This window comes from Temnothorax longispinosus, chromosome 4, assembly GCF_030848805.1.
Source record: "Temnothorax longispinosus isolate EJ_2023e chromosome 4, Tlon_JGU_v1, whole genome shotgun sequence".
In the NCBI taxonomy this organism is placed as follows: Eukaryota; Metazoa; Arthropoda; class Insecta; order Hymenoptera; family Formicidae; genus Temnothorax; species Temnothorax longispinosus.
In genome coordinates, this window is record NC_092361.1 from 7,387,629 (window position 1) to 7,400,355 (window position 12,727).

The following is a 12,727-nucleotide window of genomic DNA, read 5'->3' on the forward strand; positions in this document are numbered from 1 at the left end:
CTCTTTAGCTCCAGAAAAACGGAGTTCTGTGGCTGCGTTCGCGTTCGTTTGACGCTTTCAGCGCTATAAGTATCATTCTGTCCCTCGTCGCAGATCGAATATCAAACGTAAAATGTGGAGAAGCAGAATGACGCGTGGCTCCGTGTATGTGAGTGTAAAAAAATCGAAAGAGGTTTTCTTTGATTAAAGGGAGGAGGGAGGTTATGTTATACATAGGCTATACCTTATACCTTTTTAATTTATTATAGATTGCCGTTTGAGTTAATTAACTAAAACCCTCAGTTGGAGACACGGTGATAGGCTTATCCCGAACTTAAAAAAAGTTTAAGTTAATTATTTGTAACGTGGAGTCCCAACGTGCTGCTGTTCGTTAATATTTTGAGTTGTAACAAATTTAAGGTGAATATATATTCATAATAAAAGTAATTTGATCACAGAAATTTTAATACTGACTTAATAATAAACGATTTATTTTGATCGTAACGTGTAGAATAATTTTGCGAAGATCCAAGAGAAATCCATACACTATTGACAGAATAATTTTTGTGATTAATGTGAGTATTTGTTGCTAATAAAGTGTCACTTGTTTCTTTAAGTACTATCTTTGAAGATTTTAATAAGTAATTATTTTACATTTCCAGATCAACAATGGAGAAAGACTCGTTGATATCAAATAGACCAGCATATTTGGAACAACTGAAAGAAGAAGCAAAAAGAAACTCGAGAATTATAAAAAAATTAAGAGCCGAGAACAGTGTAAAAGATATGAAATTGGAATATCTAATTTACCAATTACTGTTATTAAAGTTAGTTCAGTGAATACCTACTTTTGTGTAAAAACAATGTTTAATCGATTGATTTACAGAAACAATTTCTACTGAAATCCTTTTAGGCCCGGTTACACCAACCTCTTGGTAAGCTAACTGATAGTTAAATCATATGTCTATCTTTGTCTAATGTGAAGGAAAAACATATGATTTAACTATCAGTTTACCAAGAGGTCGGTGCATCCGGACCTCAATCAGATAAAATTTAAGGATCAAAATAAAAGGATCAAAATAAAAAGATCAAAATTAGATTATGTATTTTATTCCAAGATTTGTAATATTTATTTGTGTAAGTTTAAAAAAAAAATTGTGAAAAAATAACATAAACATACTGTTGCATGAATATGATTAAAAGTAAAAATATATTTATTTGCAGTAAATATTTTCAATTATTTATTTTAATCAATTTTCTGTTAAAAAGATTCATTTTTTATAATAACTTTGCTACTGTCCGCATAGTCCCACATGCTACTGTCCCACAACTATAAATATAATTCACTTGGCCTTTAAAAATACTATTTGTCGGAAATTTCCGAAGAATACGACCTTGGCCATATTTGTCAAGCATCCAGGTATGCAACATTTGTTGTAACCTCCCATGATGTACGATGCACAGATCACATGATAAGATTACATCACTCAAAGCAGGAAGAAATCCCGTCTTTAAAATAATTTGTCGGAAAAATTCGAAGAAAAACGATCTGACCATATTTTGTCGAGAATCCAGGATACAACTTTATTGTGTACTATGATATCCAAACAGATGACATTACATGCCATTGCATCACTGGCGCATTCAGCGCACAGAACAGTTGCGGATTATGCGCTGAATGGCCTGTGATCGGGAGCGCTCCACAACATGTGGCGGTAGCGGACGCCATATTTTAGAGCGAAAATTTTGATGCTACATCGACGGAATGTTGTGAGATGACTGGAGGGACATGTGAAGACATGTGAGTTGGCTTGGGTTATTGGCTATGCTGAATTGCAATGGTTTATACGGAAGATAAATATACATAAATATATACATTAATGGATAGACATATATGATAATGTATATGGATAGGTATTGTATATCATATACATATATACTATAATCGCAAAAAATTACAAATGCCAGCAACACCAAGCTACAGTAACTTGATGTTTGTTGTCATATTCACGTGAGTTTACACTTAAGATTTAAAAAACACGTGGATCAGATGTAGAGTGGTACGACCGACATCAGCAAAGCATTCAGCGAAAAACAGCGCTGGGAGAGGGAGCGATCCCGCAACAGTTTTGTGCGCTGAATGCGGCCACTCAAAGCAGGAAGAAGTCGCGCCACTGTTCGTCGACAAAATGGCGGAGCCAATCAGCAGCCGATACACCGGTTGCGCTTCTCTCTTTATATAGGACTCTAGGCATGACCACTCTCATCTTTCTCTCTGCGTATGGTAACGTAACGTAGATCAACGCACAAGAAACGTATAACGCCGTAACGGCCGTAACCAATACGTTTCTTGTGCGTTGGCTCACGTTATGTTACGCTACGTGACCATACGAGAGTCTTGTGCGATGGCTCTAAATCGGAACGACTTTCTGTGCAGTCTACGCGCTTCATGCGTAATGGCTTCTGGGGGTCGATTCTGTATCTTGGGACGAGGTGAAAATTACAAAAGTGAGGAAATTCACTAGAGAATCTACAATTTCATTTGTCGAAATCTAGTAAATCTGTTCACTTTTGTAATTTTCACCTTGTCTCAAAATACAGAATCGACCCCCTGCACACAGGACGCGAAAACGCTTGCCGCGCGGCAAGAAGCAACGCGGTAGCCAATAAACTATTGGTTTTTACGGAAAAGCAACACGTTGATTGGCTACCGCGTCGCTTCTTGCCGCGCGGCAAGCGTTTCCGCGTTCTGTGTGCAGAAGCCATAAGTAGAGCCACCGCACAAGACTCTCGTATGGTCACGTAGCGTAACATAACGTGAGCCAACGCACAAGAAACGTATTGGTTACGGCCGTTACGGCGTTATACGTTTCTTGTGCGTTGATCTACGTTACTTTACCATACGAGAGCTTGTGCGGAGGCTCTAACCGATACGTTTCTTGTGCGTTGACTCACGTTATGTTACGCTACGTGACCATACGAGAGTCTTGTGCGGTGGCTCTAACTCGGAACGCACCCATAGCACAGTATACTTAACTGTGCTATGGGTGCTTATACTTACACAGTATACTTATACTGTGCCCATAGATAGATACATACATACAGGCAGAGAATTTTCAACGCGTCGGAAATCTGTTCCTATTCCCTGTTGCTTGGCATTGTGCAAGGGCCTTTAGGATCTTCTAGTGTTCCAGTCGTGTTCCTGAACATACGATGCTCTTCGTGATATTCGATTTCACACATACCGCATGGTATGTAACGTAAAATTGTGTATTTCACATAAATACAGTTATTTTTTACTATTAATGTGTAAAATGTGCTAAACGACAAACGTAAGGAAGCATTGTGAAAGAGTGTATCTATTGGTGAACGTGGAACGTGGGTAATATATCGACCGTACTGACCGTCTGCTGACATCCGACATTCGTTTTAGGTTTTAGGTTATAACATTTAAGCGAAATTGCTCTCTCGACAATGATTATCTAATACGAATTTATCTCGGCAATGCAAAACAGCTGTCCTCGCGGTACCGAATATCTCTAACATTACTGGGTATTATTTTACGTTTTCAACGCATTGCTATGGTTATGTGAGTAATAGTACCTATAGTAGACATTTTTAGAAAACGCGTATTTATACCTTGCACAATTCGGTCAACGTTATATCATTGTAGCATACATTTGGAAAAGATGAAACGTGATGATTGTAAACAAGCAAGACACAGGCAAATTATTAATATCGTAAATTTTTTGGGTGTATAATATATATATATATATATATATATATATATATATATATATATATATATATATATAATATCAGCCTGATACTCCAGGTTTTGTTATAGCACTTGATAGTATGAATCAAGTGCAGCATTTACTTTGTTTTGTCGCTTTGTCAAATACAAATAAAACATTTGTAAACGACACTGTAACGTATCCGAATAATACCTGCTCGTTTCGCTTTGTCTTCACAGAGAGGTAAATCAATATGGCGAAACAACAACAAACCCACATGTCCTTGGATGAGATTATCGAAATTAGGAATCCAGATTTTGAAGGTTCAAACGGTCATTATGCTCAGTTCAGCGTTCCTCCGCAGCAAGCCACCTCTCGCAATTGGGGAGATTACGTACCTGGACAAGCTAGACATCACCTTGCCAGTCAACCCATACATTCTAATCCTTCTGGAATACAGCCAGTGACACCGATGACACCGACGTCTCTGTACATGCAAGATATGCCCAACTACGATGCTGCGACCACCGATTCGATGTACTTTTCATCACAGGCAACAGTAAATCACCTAGGCATTATCGAGAATACTGGTTTAATCGGTACTATTAATGTCAGAGGTGGCAACTATATAAACGTTTATGGAAACGCCTCTCAAATTATGGCTGAACAATGTTGTCTTTCAAACGTGACACCTTACTCTAATCAAAACATCGTTAATCAGGAGTATGGGCTTTTCAACGCTCAACGTATGACCGTAGCATCCGAGATGCCAAATCCAAACGTTAATGGGAAACGGCTGATCGACAATGTAGCTGGAAATTGGGTGCCGAACCAATCTGGTACTTACAGTCCGTTTGGCGGGTCTCCCAATATCACACCCGTACCGCAAGCTGTACGGGATGTAAGAGAAGGCGAAGATTTACCTTCTAGAAATATATCGGACTCTCAATACAAGAAACCAAGGATGGTGGCCGAAGTGAAACCTATGCGACCTTCTTACTCGGACGTTTTAACAAAATCTGCACCAACTTCGTCGTCTCCGTTGACGGTTCAGCCCGTGAAACCGAAAATAATCGAGATGGCAGGCAAGAAAATTTCCAACAAAAATGTCAAGACCAAAAATAAGCCCGCGCTGTTGAAAAGACAGAACTCGTCTGGTAGCGACGATCACAGTTCTCCGAAAATGCAAATTTCTAGAAAAGTTTTAGAAAAAAATTCTTCCAACCTTCCAAGACGGTGGGTGTCGCTCGACAACCTCGGTTCACAGTCCACCGATTCTCGTCAGATAAACGCTTTCGATAGAACTGATCAGTTTTATTCGGAAAGGAAGAAATCTGATAAGAGATCGTCTAAGAAAGCAGAAAAGAACGAGACTCTTAACAATACCAAGGTACAAAACAGTAATCCGAAAACTGCGGGAAATATTCCGAAACGTCCGATACAGATAAACAATAACTTGAATACAATCAATACATCCAGTCAGACGGTTTCGTCTGAAAAAATGGAAAAGAATCAACAAATTATAAATAAAGTCACTAAAGAGGATAAGAAGACACTCAAGGAAAAAAATCCTAAACGTTTTCAAGCCGAGAAGGCTCAGCAGCAGATTAAGAAGGGACAGAGAAGCAGAAAAAGGGAAAACAGAGAATCTTCTATTAAAGATTTATATAAAAACTTGAATAAGTACGCGACTCGTTGGAGCAAAATTCTATTGAAAATCTTTTATTGGCTACTACATTTAATCTCCGATGTAGTTAGCATGAGCGCCAACCTGGTTATTCAGCTGTAAGTATCGACACATAACACAATTAAGTACTTGCGCGAGATATCAGATATTCTCTTCATCTCATACCGGTATACAAGTGTCTTTTTTTTTCTTCCTGGCACGCGCACGTACGAGAGGGAGAGAGAGAACGACTATCCTTATACACATGTATCTTTTACACACACGCTAACGCGCGCGCTCGCGCACGCACACACACACACACACACACACACACACACATATGTGTATATATGTATGCATGTATATGAGCAAGGTTTCCACTTTTTAACTTGCCTCTTTTCAACCTTTTTTTCTAGTGGTAAATGCGCTTGGTACCACACCATACTTTATTTAAAGTGCTGGTGCATGTACGTGGCTGTGACATTTTGTAAAATTCGTATCTTAAACGCTATTGGTAAACAATTGGACAATTGGTTCGGAAGTAGTAAGTTTGCGTTCTGGCGAAAAGTAAACACTAAGAAGAACGAGGAGAGAGAAGACAGTGGCAATTGGATTCACGGTGGGCTAGAAACTAATATCGCGTTACCCAGTACCGGCGAAGAAGCCATGAAAAGATTATTAGCGTGCAAGGGAAAGGATCCTTACAGCATACTCGGTGTTACGCCAACGTGCTCGGACGACGATATAAAAAAATATTACAAGAGACAAGCCTTTCTAGTACATCCGGATAAAAATAACCAGCCAGGAGCAGAGGAAGCATTCAAAATATTGGTACATGCCTTCGATATCATTGGGGAACCGGTAATAAAGCATCCGTTTCACTCTAAATTTTTTTCTCAATTACAGAATAATAACGATACTGAAAATTAGTAACGTTAGTTTTTGATTACCGTAAGATTACCAAGCACGTGTACGTTGCGTATTATTTTAGGAACGTAGGCAAGCCTTCGATCAAACTAGGCAGGTCGAAGCGGCTTGGGGTGAGCTAAGTGACTTGCTGTCGCAACTTCATCGAAAGATGGAACAGGCAGCAAATACAATAAGATGTACAAATTGCGGCTTGAGACACAAACGTATCCCTACGCAACGTCCTTGTTATGCCGCGCGATTTTGCAATCAATGCAAAATACGTCACAGTGCGAAAGAGGCGAGTGTCGAATTTATTCCTATATACATTTCTTATATACATTTATCAGTTGTGTCCGCTCTCTGAAATTAATCGTAATTTCAAATTGTCCGTATAGGGTGATATCTGGGCAGAGTCTCGTTTAATGGGTTTCCTATGGCACTATTACGCATGTATGGAAGGAGCGGTGTACGATGTGACTGACTGGGCAGCTTGCCAAGCTGGGAATCTCAAACATCTTAGAGCGAATACGCATAGTGTCCAATATAGAATCGTCTTAGGACAAAGACTACCGTCTCAAACGTCCAGTAGCGGTAAAAAACGGCAACAGATAGATCCCAATACAAGGTATACTTTGCGTGATTGATTGTTAGCGCATCGTCTTTTTTTTAAACTAGCCTACACACACACACACACACACACGTCGGCTCGTTTGACATTTTATTCAGCAAGCTCCTCTCCGTTGTGCATCTAGAATGAACATATCTTTTCTTTTTTACAAAACAGCGAAGCGGATTTCGAGGATTTCCTAAACAATCTCTACAACCATAGCAAATCTGCTGGCGTTAATACATCGGGGGATCAAAATTCTTTCAGAGGTGACAGCAGACGACGCAAAACTAAGCGTAAGAAGTAGAACAGCAGTAGATGAACAATCGCTGAGGGTTTGACCGATCGTCGTTGTGTAATTACAAAGTACGCATTACATTAGAACGCATATATTATACGCAATCTTAATTTTACATTATTCTTAAACAATTAACCATAGCATATAGGTGTTACGATAATATTCATGAAACGCTAATATCTGACTGATATGCAATATGAGATTATGAGAAACTGTGTTCACGATAAACGTACGTGTACTAAACATCGTATCGAATAGACTCGCACGTTGAAAAGAAGAAAGCTTGAGAATGATAGGAGAGTATTGCAATAGCGACAATTTGACAACAGAAACGTTCAACGAATACATTCAACAACGCGACAGCGCGGTATTTTGCAGATTTAAAATCACAAAAACGTTGACTCTCTCCAAGATAATACATAGAGATGCCAAATAACAATTGTAGAAAAACCAGGGAGTAAGATACTCCCTGAGAAAAACAGAGCGTTGTATCCCTGCTAAAAATGATCGATTGAATCCGATTAAAAATTTTGAATCCGCATGAATCTGGATTCTTGATCCGGAAATCATGGATTTATAACGATTACACCGACTGAAAACGATTGAAACGGATTGGTATTCAAGGATGTAATTTTAATCGGATTCTATCGATTTGAATTGTTATGATTTTATAACGATTACACTGATTGAAAACGATTGAAACGGATTGGTATTCAAAGATGTAATTTCAATCGGTTCCTATCGGTTTGAATCGTTACACGCAGAAAATTTTTCTCGAAAATACAAGTATACACGAACAAAGTAAATACCATACTAATCTTGCACGGCTAGGATATAGTCATAATATGCAAAAGATTTCAAGAAAGTATAGGAAATTTAGAGAGCAAAGAATAAAAATATGGCTGATGGACAAAAAACGAGACGTCTGTTGCAGTCATGGCAAAAACATAAGTTGCTGTTATAGGCTGTGGCGGTCAGCTGTCCGCCACGAGCGAACTTGAAAACGCTGTAGAAACCCTGCCGAGCTGCCCTAGATATAGGGGTCGATGTTGAATCTTAATCACGCGAGAATATACCGGCGATGCGCCGCGTAGCGGGCGCGAACCGAACCCTTTCGCCGCGCGAGCCTGCGTTGCCGCTCGCGCCGCGCGCCTTCTGTCGTCTATATACATATTAGTATAGGACTTTTTTTACTTTTCTCATATTTCCATGTTATAGTCCGAGAGGTAGCGACACAAAAGTGTCAGCGATTTTATTAGTCTTGGAACAAAGTAATTTCTCTTGTTTTAATAGTGTTGTTGATGAAATGCAGAGTCTGGCTGCGCTGTCTCGCTGGAATGGGCGTTGCGGCGCCTGTGATCTTGTCGAAAAAACACTTATGTTGGAAGAATTTGATTAGTGCTGAGCTTTTATATATTTATTGTTTTTTGTATAAAGAAATGTTTTAGAAGAGTCTGGCATGCAACTGACACTAGAAAATGAGTCTGGCACCCTCTCAAAGTCGTTGTAAAAAGTCGATTTGTAGAATCATTTGATTAGAGCTGTAACTTGTCAAGATGGTAGTTTAAATATATAAAATTATAAAAAAATAAGTCTGGCTACTTGTACTGGCTGGAAAATTGGTCTGGCACCCCCTTTAAAGTCGTCTGCACGAGCGCGCCGGTAGCTCGTTGCCCGCCGTATCTATAATATTATTAACGCATTACTCATTGAAAAAGACTTTACTTGTCCAAAAGGAGAAACGTAAACGATTTCGTGCTTATTAGTAGTGGAATGATGTGTAATTAATTATGTAATAATCAGAAATAAAGTAATTTAAAAATAAAACTATATTTTAAAGTAGTCAACATTACGAAAGTACACGCTTATAAAAAATCAATTAACTTTATTTATTAAAATTATTAATTTATTCATCTGGATAATCTGTAATCAAACTTTCAATTTCTGATGAACTTTCATTTTCATCATCGGTGAGCTCGGTATTGTCGGTATCGTAATCGGATTCTTCTTCGATTTCCTTTGATTGAGTACGTTCATGATCTGAAAATGATTCAAAGTTGAATTTATTATTAAAATTACACGATTTTAATAAGCTGCGATAAAAACAAAACTTTTACGAACTAAACTAATTAACTCGTTTTATTTGCAAAAAAATAATTATTATCTTAAAATCATATTTCTAAAGTCATGATTAAAGATTTATTAACAGTATTTAAACCAAAATTCTTTATATTTTTATAAACTAAAATATTATAATATTATAAATGAATAATTAGTTATAATGATAAGTATCTTTATTAATTTCAAATTATTTGTTGCATCATTATTATAACTTTATTACTAGTTTATTTATTCAAAATTAATTTTGCATTTATTTAAAATAAAATTAATTTATGAAATATACCTTCATTTTCTTCCTCATTCGATTCAAGTAATATATATCGCTCACGAACGGGAGCAGTTGCACTCTTTCGAACCAAGTAAACTCGTACTTTTCGTCAACTTCTTTCCAGCCATTCTCAATCGGAGACTTTGTCATATGCTGCAAATAAGCGTTTCTCCAAATGGTTGCGATGCATGACGCTCTCAAAAGTTGTTGCTTTAATTCGGATTGACATGGAGGTATAGATGACGCATCAAATACAAAGAATTTTGGTTTAAATACTGTTAATAAATCTTTAATCATGACTTTAGAAATATGATTTTAAGATAATAATTATTTTTTTGCAAATAAAACGAGTTAATTAGTTTAGTTCGTAAAAGTTTTGTTTTTATCGCAGCTTATTAAAATCGTGTAATTTTAATAATAAATTCAACTTTGAATCATTTTCAGATCATGAACGTACTCAATCAAAGGAAATCGAAGAAGAATCCGATTACGATACCGACAATACCGAGCTCACCGATGATGAAAATGAAAGTTCATCAGAAATTGAAAGTTTGATTACAGATTATCCAGATAAATAAATTAATAATTTTAATAAATAAAATTAGTTGATTTTTTATAAGCGTGTACTTTCGTAATGTTGACTACTTTAAAATATAGTTTAATTTTTAAATTACTTTATTTCTGATTATTACATAATTAATTACACATCATTCCACTACTAATAAGCACGAAATCGTTTACGTTTCTCCTTTTGGACAAGTAAAATCTTTTTCAATGAGTAATGTGTTAATAATATTACAGATACGGCGGGCAACGAGCTACCGGCGCGCTCGTGCAGACGACTTTAAAGGGGGTGCCAGACCAATTTTCCAGCCAGTACAAGTAGCCAGACTTATTTTTTTATAATTTTATATATTTAAACTACCATCTTGACAAGTTACAGCTCTAATCAAATGATTCTACAAATCGACTTTTTACAACGACTTTGGGAAGGTGCCAGACTCATTTTCCAGTGTCAGTTGCATGCCAGACTCTTCTAAAACATTTCTTTATACAAAAAACAATCTATATATATAAGTCACGTCTGTCTGTCTGTCTGTCTGTCTGTATGTACGCGAACTACTCATTCGTTAGTTGACCGAATTTTTACCAAAAGTATATGAAACAGGGGTAGAATTTCCCGGGGATGAAAATGTCGCGGCCAATTTTTTGCTACCGATTTTCTGGAAACCGATTTTTCTAATTTTTCGGGAAATAATTGACCAAATTTAAAAGAATTATATATGAAACAGGGGTAGAATTTTCCGGGAAATGCTATAAAGTGTATAATTTTTCGTTACCGATCTTTTTGGAAGCCGGTTACAAAATTTTTCCAATTTTTCGGAAATTAATTGACCGAATCTTAAAGAATTATATGAAGTGGGGGTAAAATTTCCCGGGAATTGCCATAAAATGTATAATTTTTCGTTATCGATCTTTGGGGAAATTGGTATCAGAAAATTTTTTTGAAATTAATTGACCGAATCTCAAACAATTGTATATGAAGTAGAGGTAGAATTTTCTGGGGAGTGCTATAAAGTGTATTATTTTTCGTTACCGATCTTTTTGGAAACCGGTATCAGAAAATTTTCCAATTTTTCGGAAATTAATTGACCGAATCTCAAATAATTGTATATGAAGTAGAGGTAGAATTTTCTGGAGAGTGATATAAGTGTATTATTTTTCGTTACCGATCTTTTGGAAACCGGTTACAAAATTTTTCCAATTTCTCGGAAAATAATTGAATCTTAAAGAATTACATATGAAATAAAGATAGAATTTCTCCGGGATTGCTATAAAGTGTATAATTTTTTGTTACCGTTTTTTTTTGGGAACCGGTTACAAATTTTTTGAAAATTTTCGGGAATTAATTGACCAAATCTTAAAGAATTATATAGGAAATAGGAGTCGTGTGTCAAAATTTTTTTAATTGTTGGAGGATAAGTTTAATTTTTTATTAATGAATTGATTGTCTTGAAACCGGTTACGAAGTTTTTCCAATTTTTCTAAAGGGGTTTTCGATTTTTGTTTAAAAAAATGTAGGTACGTGATTGTTCTAATTTCCTCAAATTTTGAGATATTAGCTGAATTTTTTTAAAGAATTTTTCGTTACTTTTTTAAAAACAATGCCCAAATTTTTCTAATTTTTTGGGGATGGCAAAGATGTGTATAATTTTTCATAACCGATTTTTTGGAAATTGGTTTCAAAATTTTCTAATTTTTTGAAGATGGCTACGATGAGTTTATAGAAAAATTGTTAATAATAAAGGGGTTTCCGATTTCTGCTCCAATTTCCGTAAATTTTGAGATATCAAGCTAAATTTTTTTTATGGATAATTTTTATAGATAATTTTTGTTACCGATTTTTGTGGAAACCGGTTACGAAATTTTTCAAATTTTTCGGGAGTTAATTGATCGAATTTCAAAAAATTGTATATGAAATAAAGGTAGAATTTCCTGGGGTTTGCTATAAAGTGTATAATTTTTTGTTACCGATTTTTTTGTGAACCAGTTACAAAATTTTCTAATTTTTCGGGTATTAATTGACCAAATCTTAAAGAATTATATATGAAATAGGAGTCAAAATTTTTTTAATTTTTGGAGGATAAGTTTATTTTTTATTAATGGATAATTTTCATTAAGAATTGATTTTCTTGAAACCAGTGCCAAAATTTTTCTAATTTTTTGATGATTGCGAAAAAAGAAAATAAAATGGAAGAAAATAAAAGAGAGTTAATAATGGTGGGTCAACGGAGGGTGAAAACGCGTGCGAGGCACGAGCAAAAATAAAATTTAAAGACTTTAATATAAAGGATTATACATTTTTGAAACATTTGACAATATGCTAATCTGCATCCATTATATTATCTATTATTTTTTATTTAAAAAAAAAAAATTCGAAGAAATGTAGGTTAGAGTTTGAGGAGAAAGAATATCAAAGGTGCTCCTAATTATGAGTGAGTTTGGGGAGGGGAATAGATTTTGAGCCCGCGCGAAGCGCGGGCGAAAAAAGTCTATATATATAAGTCAGTCTGTCTGTCTGTCTGTCTGTATGTACGCGAACTACTCATTCGTTAGTTGACCGAATTTTTACCAAAAGTAT

The 12,727-nt window shown here is 36.0% G+C and overlaps 1 protein-coding gene and 1 long non-coding RNA gene across 8 annotated transcripts; both read left to right on the top strand.

Moving 5' to 3' along the window:
- On the top strand, nucleotides 1-1,207 carry LOC139811125 (uncharacterized). The gene is made up of 4 exons (XR_011731551.1): nucleotides 1-148; nucleotides 249-399; nucleotides 491-554; nucleotides 642-1,207. It is a non-coding gene; the product is annotated as an uncharacterized lncRNA (long non-coding RNA).
- Nucleotides 1,208-2,785: 1,578 nt separating this feature from the next.
- On the top strand, nucleotides 2,786-11,303 carry LOC139811273 (uncharacterized). Of its 7 annotated transcripts, XM_071775449.1 has the most exons (8): nucleotides 2,786-2,920; nucleotides 3,067-3,230; nucleotides 3,413-3,568; nucleotides 3,956-5,501; nucleotides 5,799-6,243; nucleotides 6,374-6,589; nucleotides 6,687-6,916; nucleotides 7,076-9,392. In XM_071775449.1, exons 4-8 carry the CDS (start codon nucleotides 3,970-3,972, stop codon nucleotides 7,203-7,205), a joined length of 2,553 nt encoding a protein of 850 aa, XP_071631550.1. In that variant the 5' UTR covers nucleotides 2,786-2,920; nucleotides 3,067-3,230; nucleotides 3,413-3,568; nucleotides 3,956-3,969; the 3' UTR covers nucleotides 7,206-9,392. The 7 variants fall into 7 exon arrangements, 5 of the variants coding, with proteins under 5 accessions (XP_071631550.1, XP_071631549.1, XP_071631551.1 ...); XM_071775448.1 differs by having other exon boundaries at nucleotides 2,796-3,311; XR_011731592.1 differs by lacking the exons at nucleotides 2,786-2,920; nucleotides 3,067-3,230 and adding an exon at nucleotides 10,387-11,303 and having other exon boundaries at nucleotides 3,237-3,568; nucleotides 7,076-7,264.
- The last annotated feature ends 1,424 nt before the right edge of the window (nucleotides 11,304-12,727 follow it).

Excerpts from the sequence above, each read along its gene's own strand:
- LOC139811273 (XM_071775449.1), top strand. The coding sequence starts at position 3,970 with ATGGCGAAACAACAACAAACCCACATGTCCTTGGATGAGATTATCGAA. Across the intron at positions 6,590-6,686 it reads TACGTCACAGTGCGAAAGAG|GGTGATATCTGGGCAGAGTC; the intron begins GCGAGTGTCGAA and ends TTGTCCGTATAG. Across the intron at positions 6,917-7,075 it reads CAGATAGATCCCAATACAAG|CGAAGCGGATTTCGAGGATT; the intron begins GTATACTTTGCG and ends TTTACAAAACAG.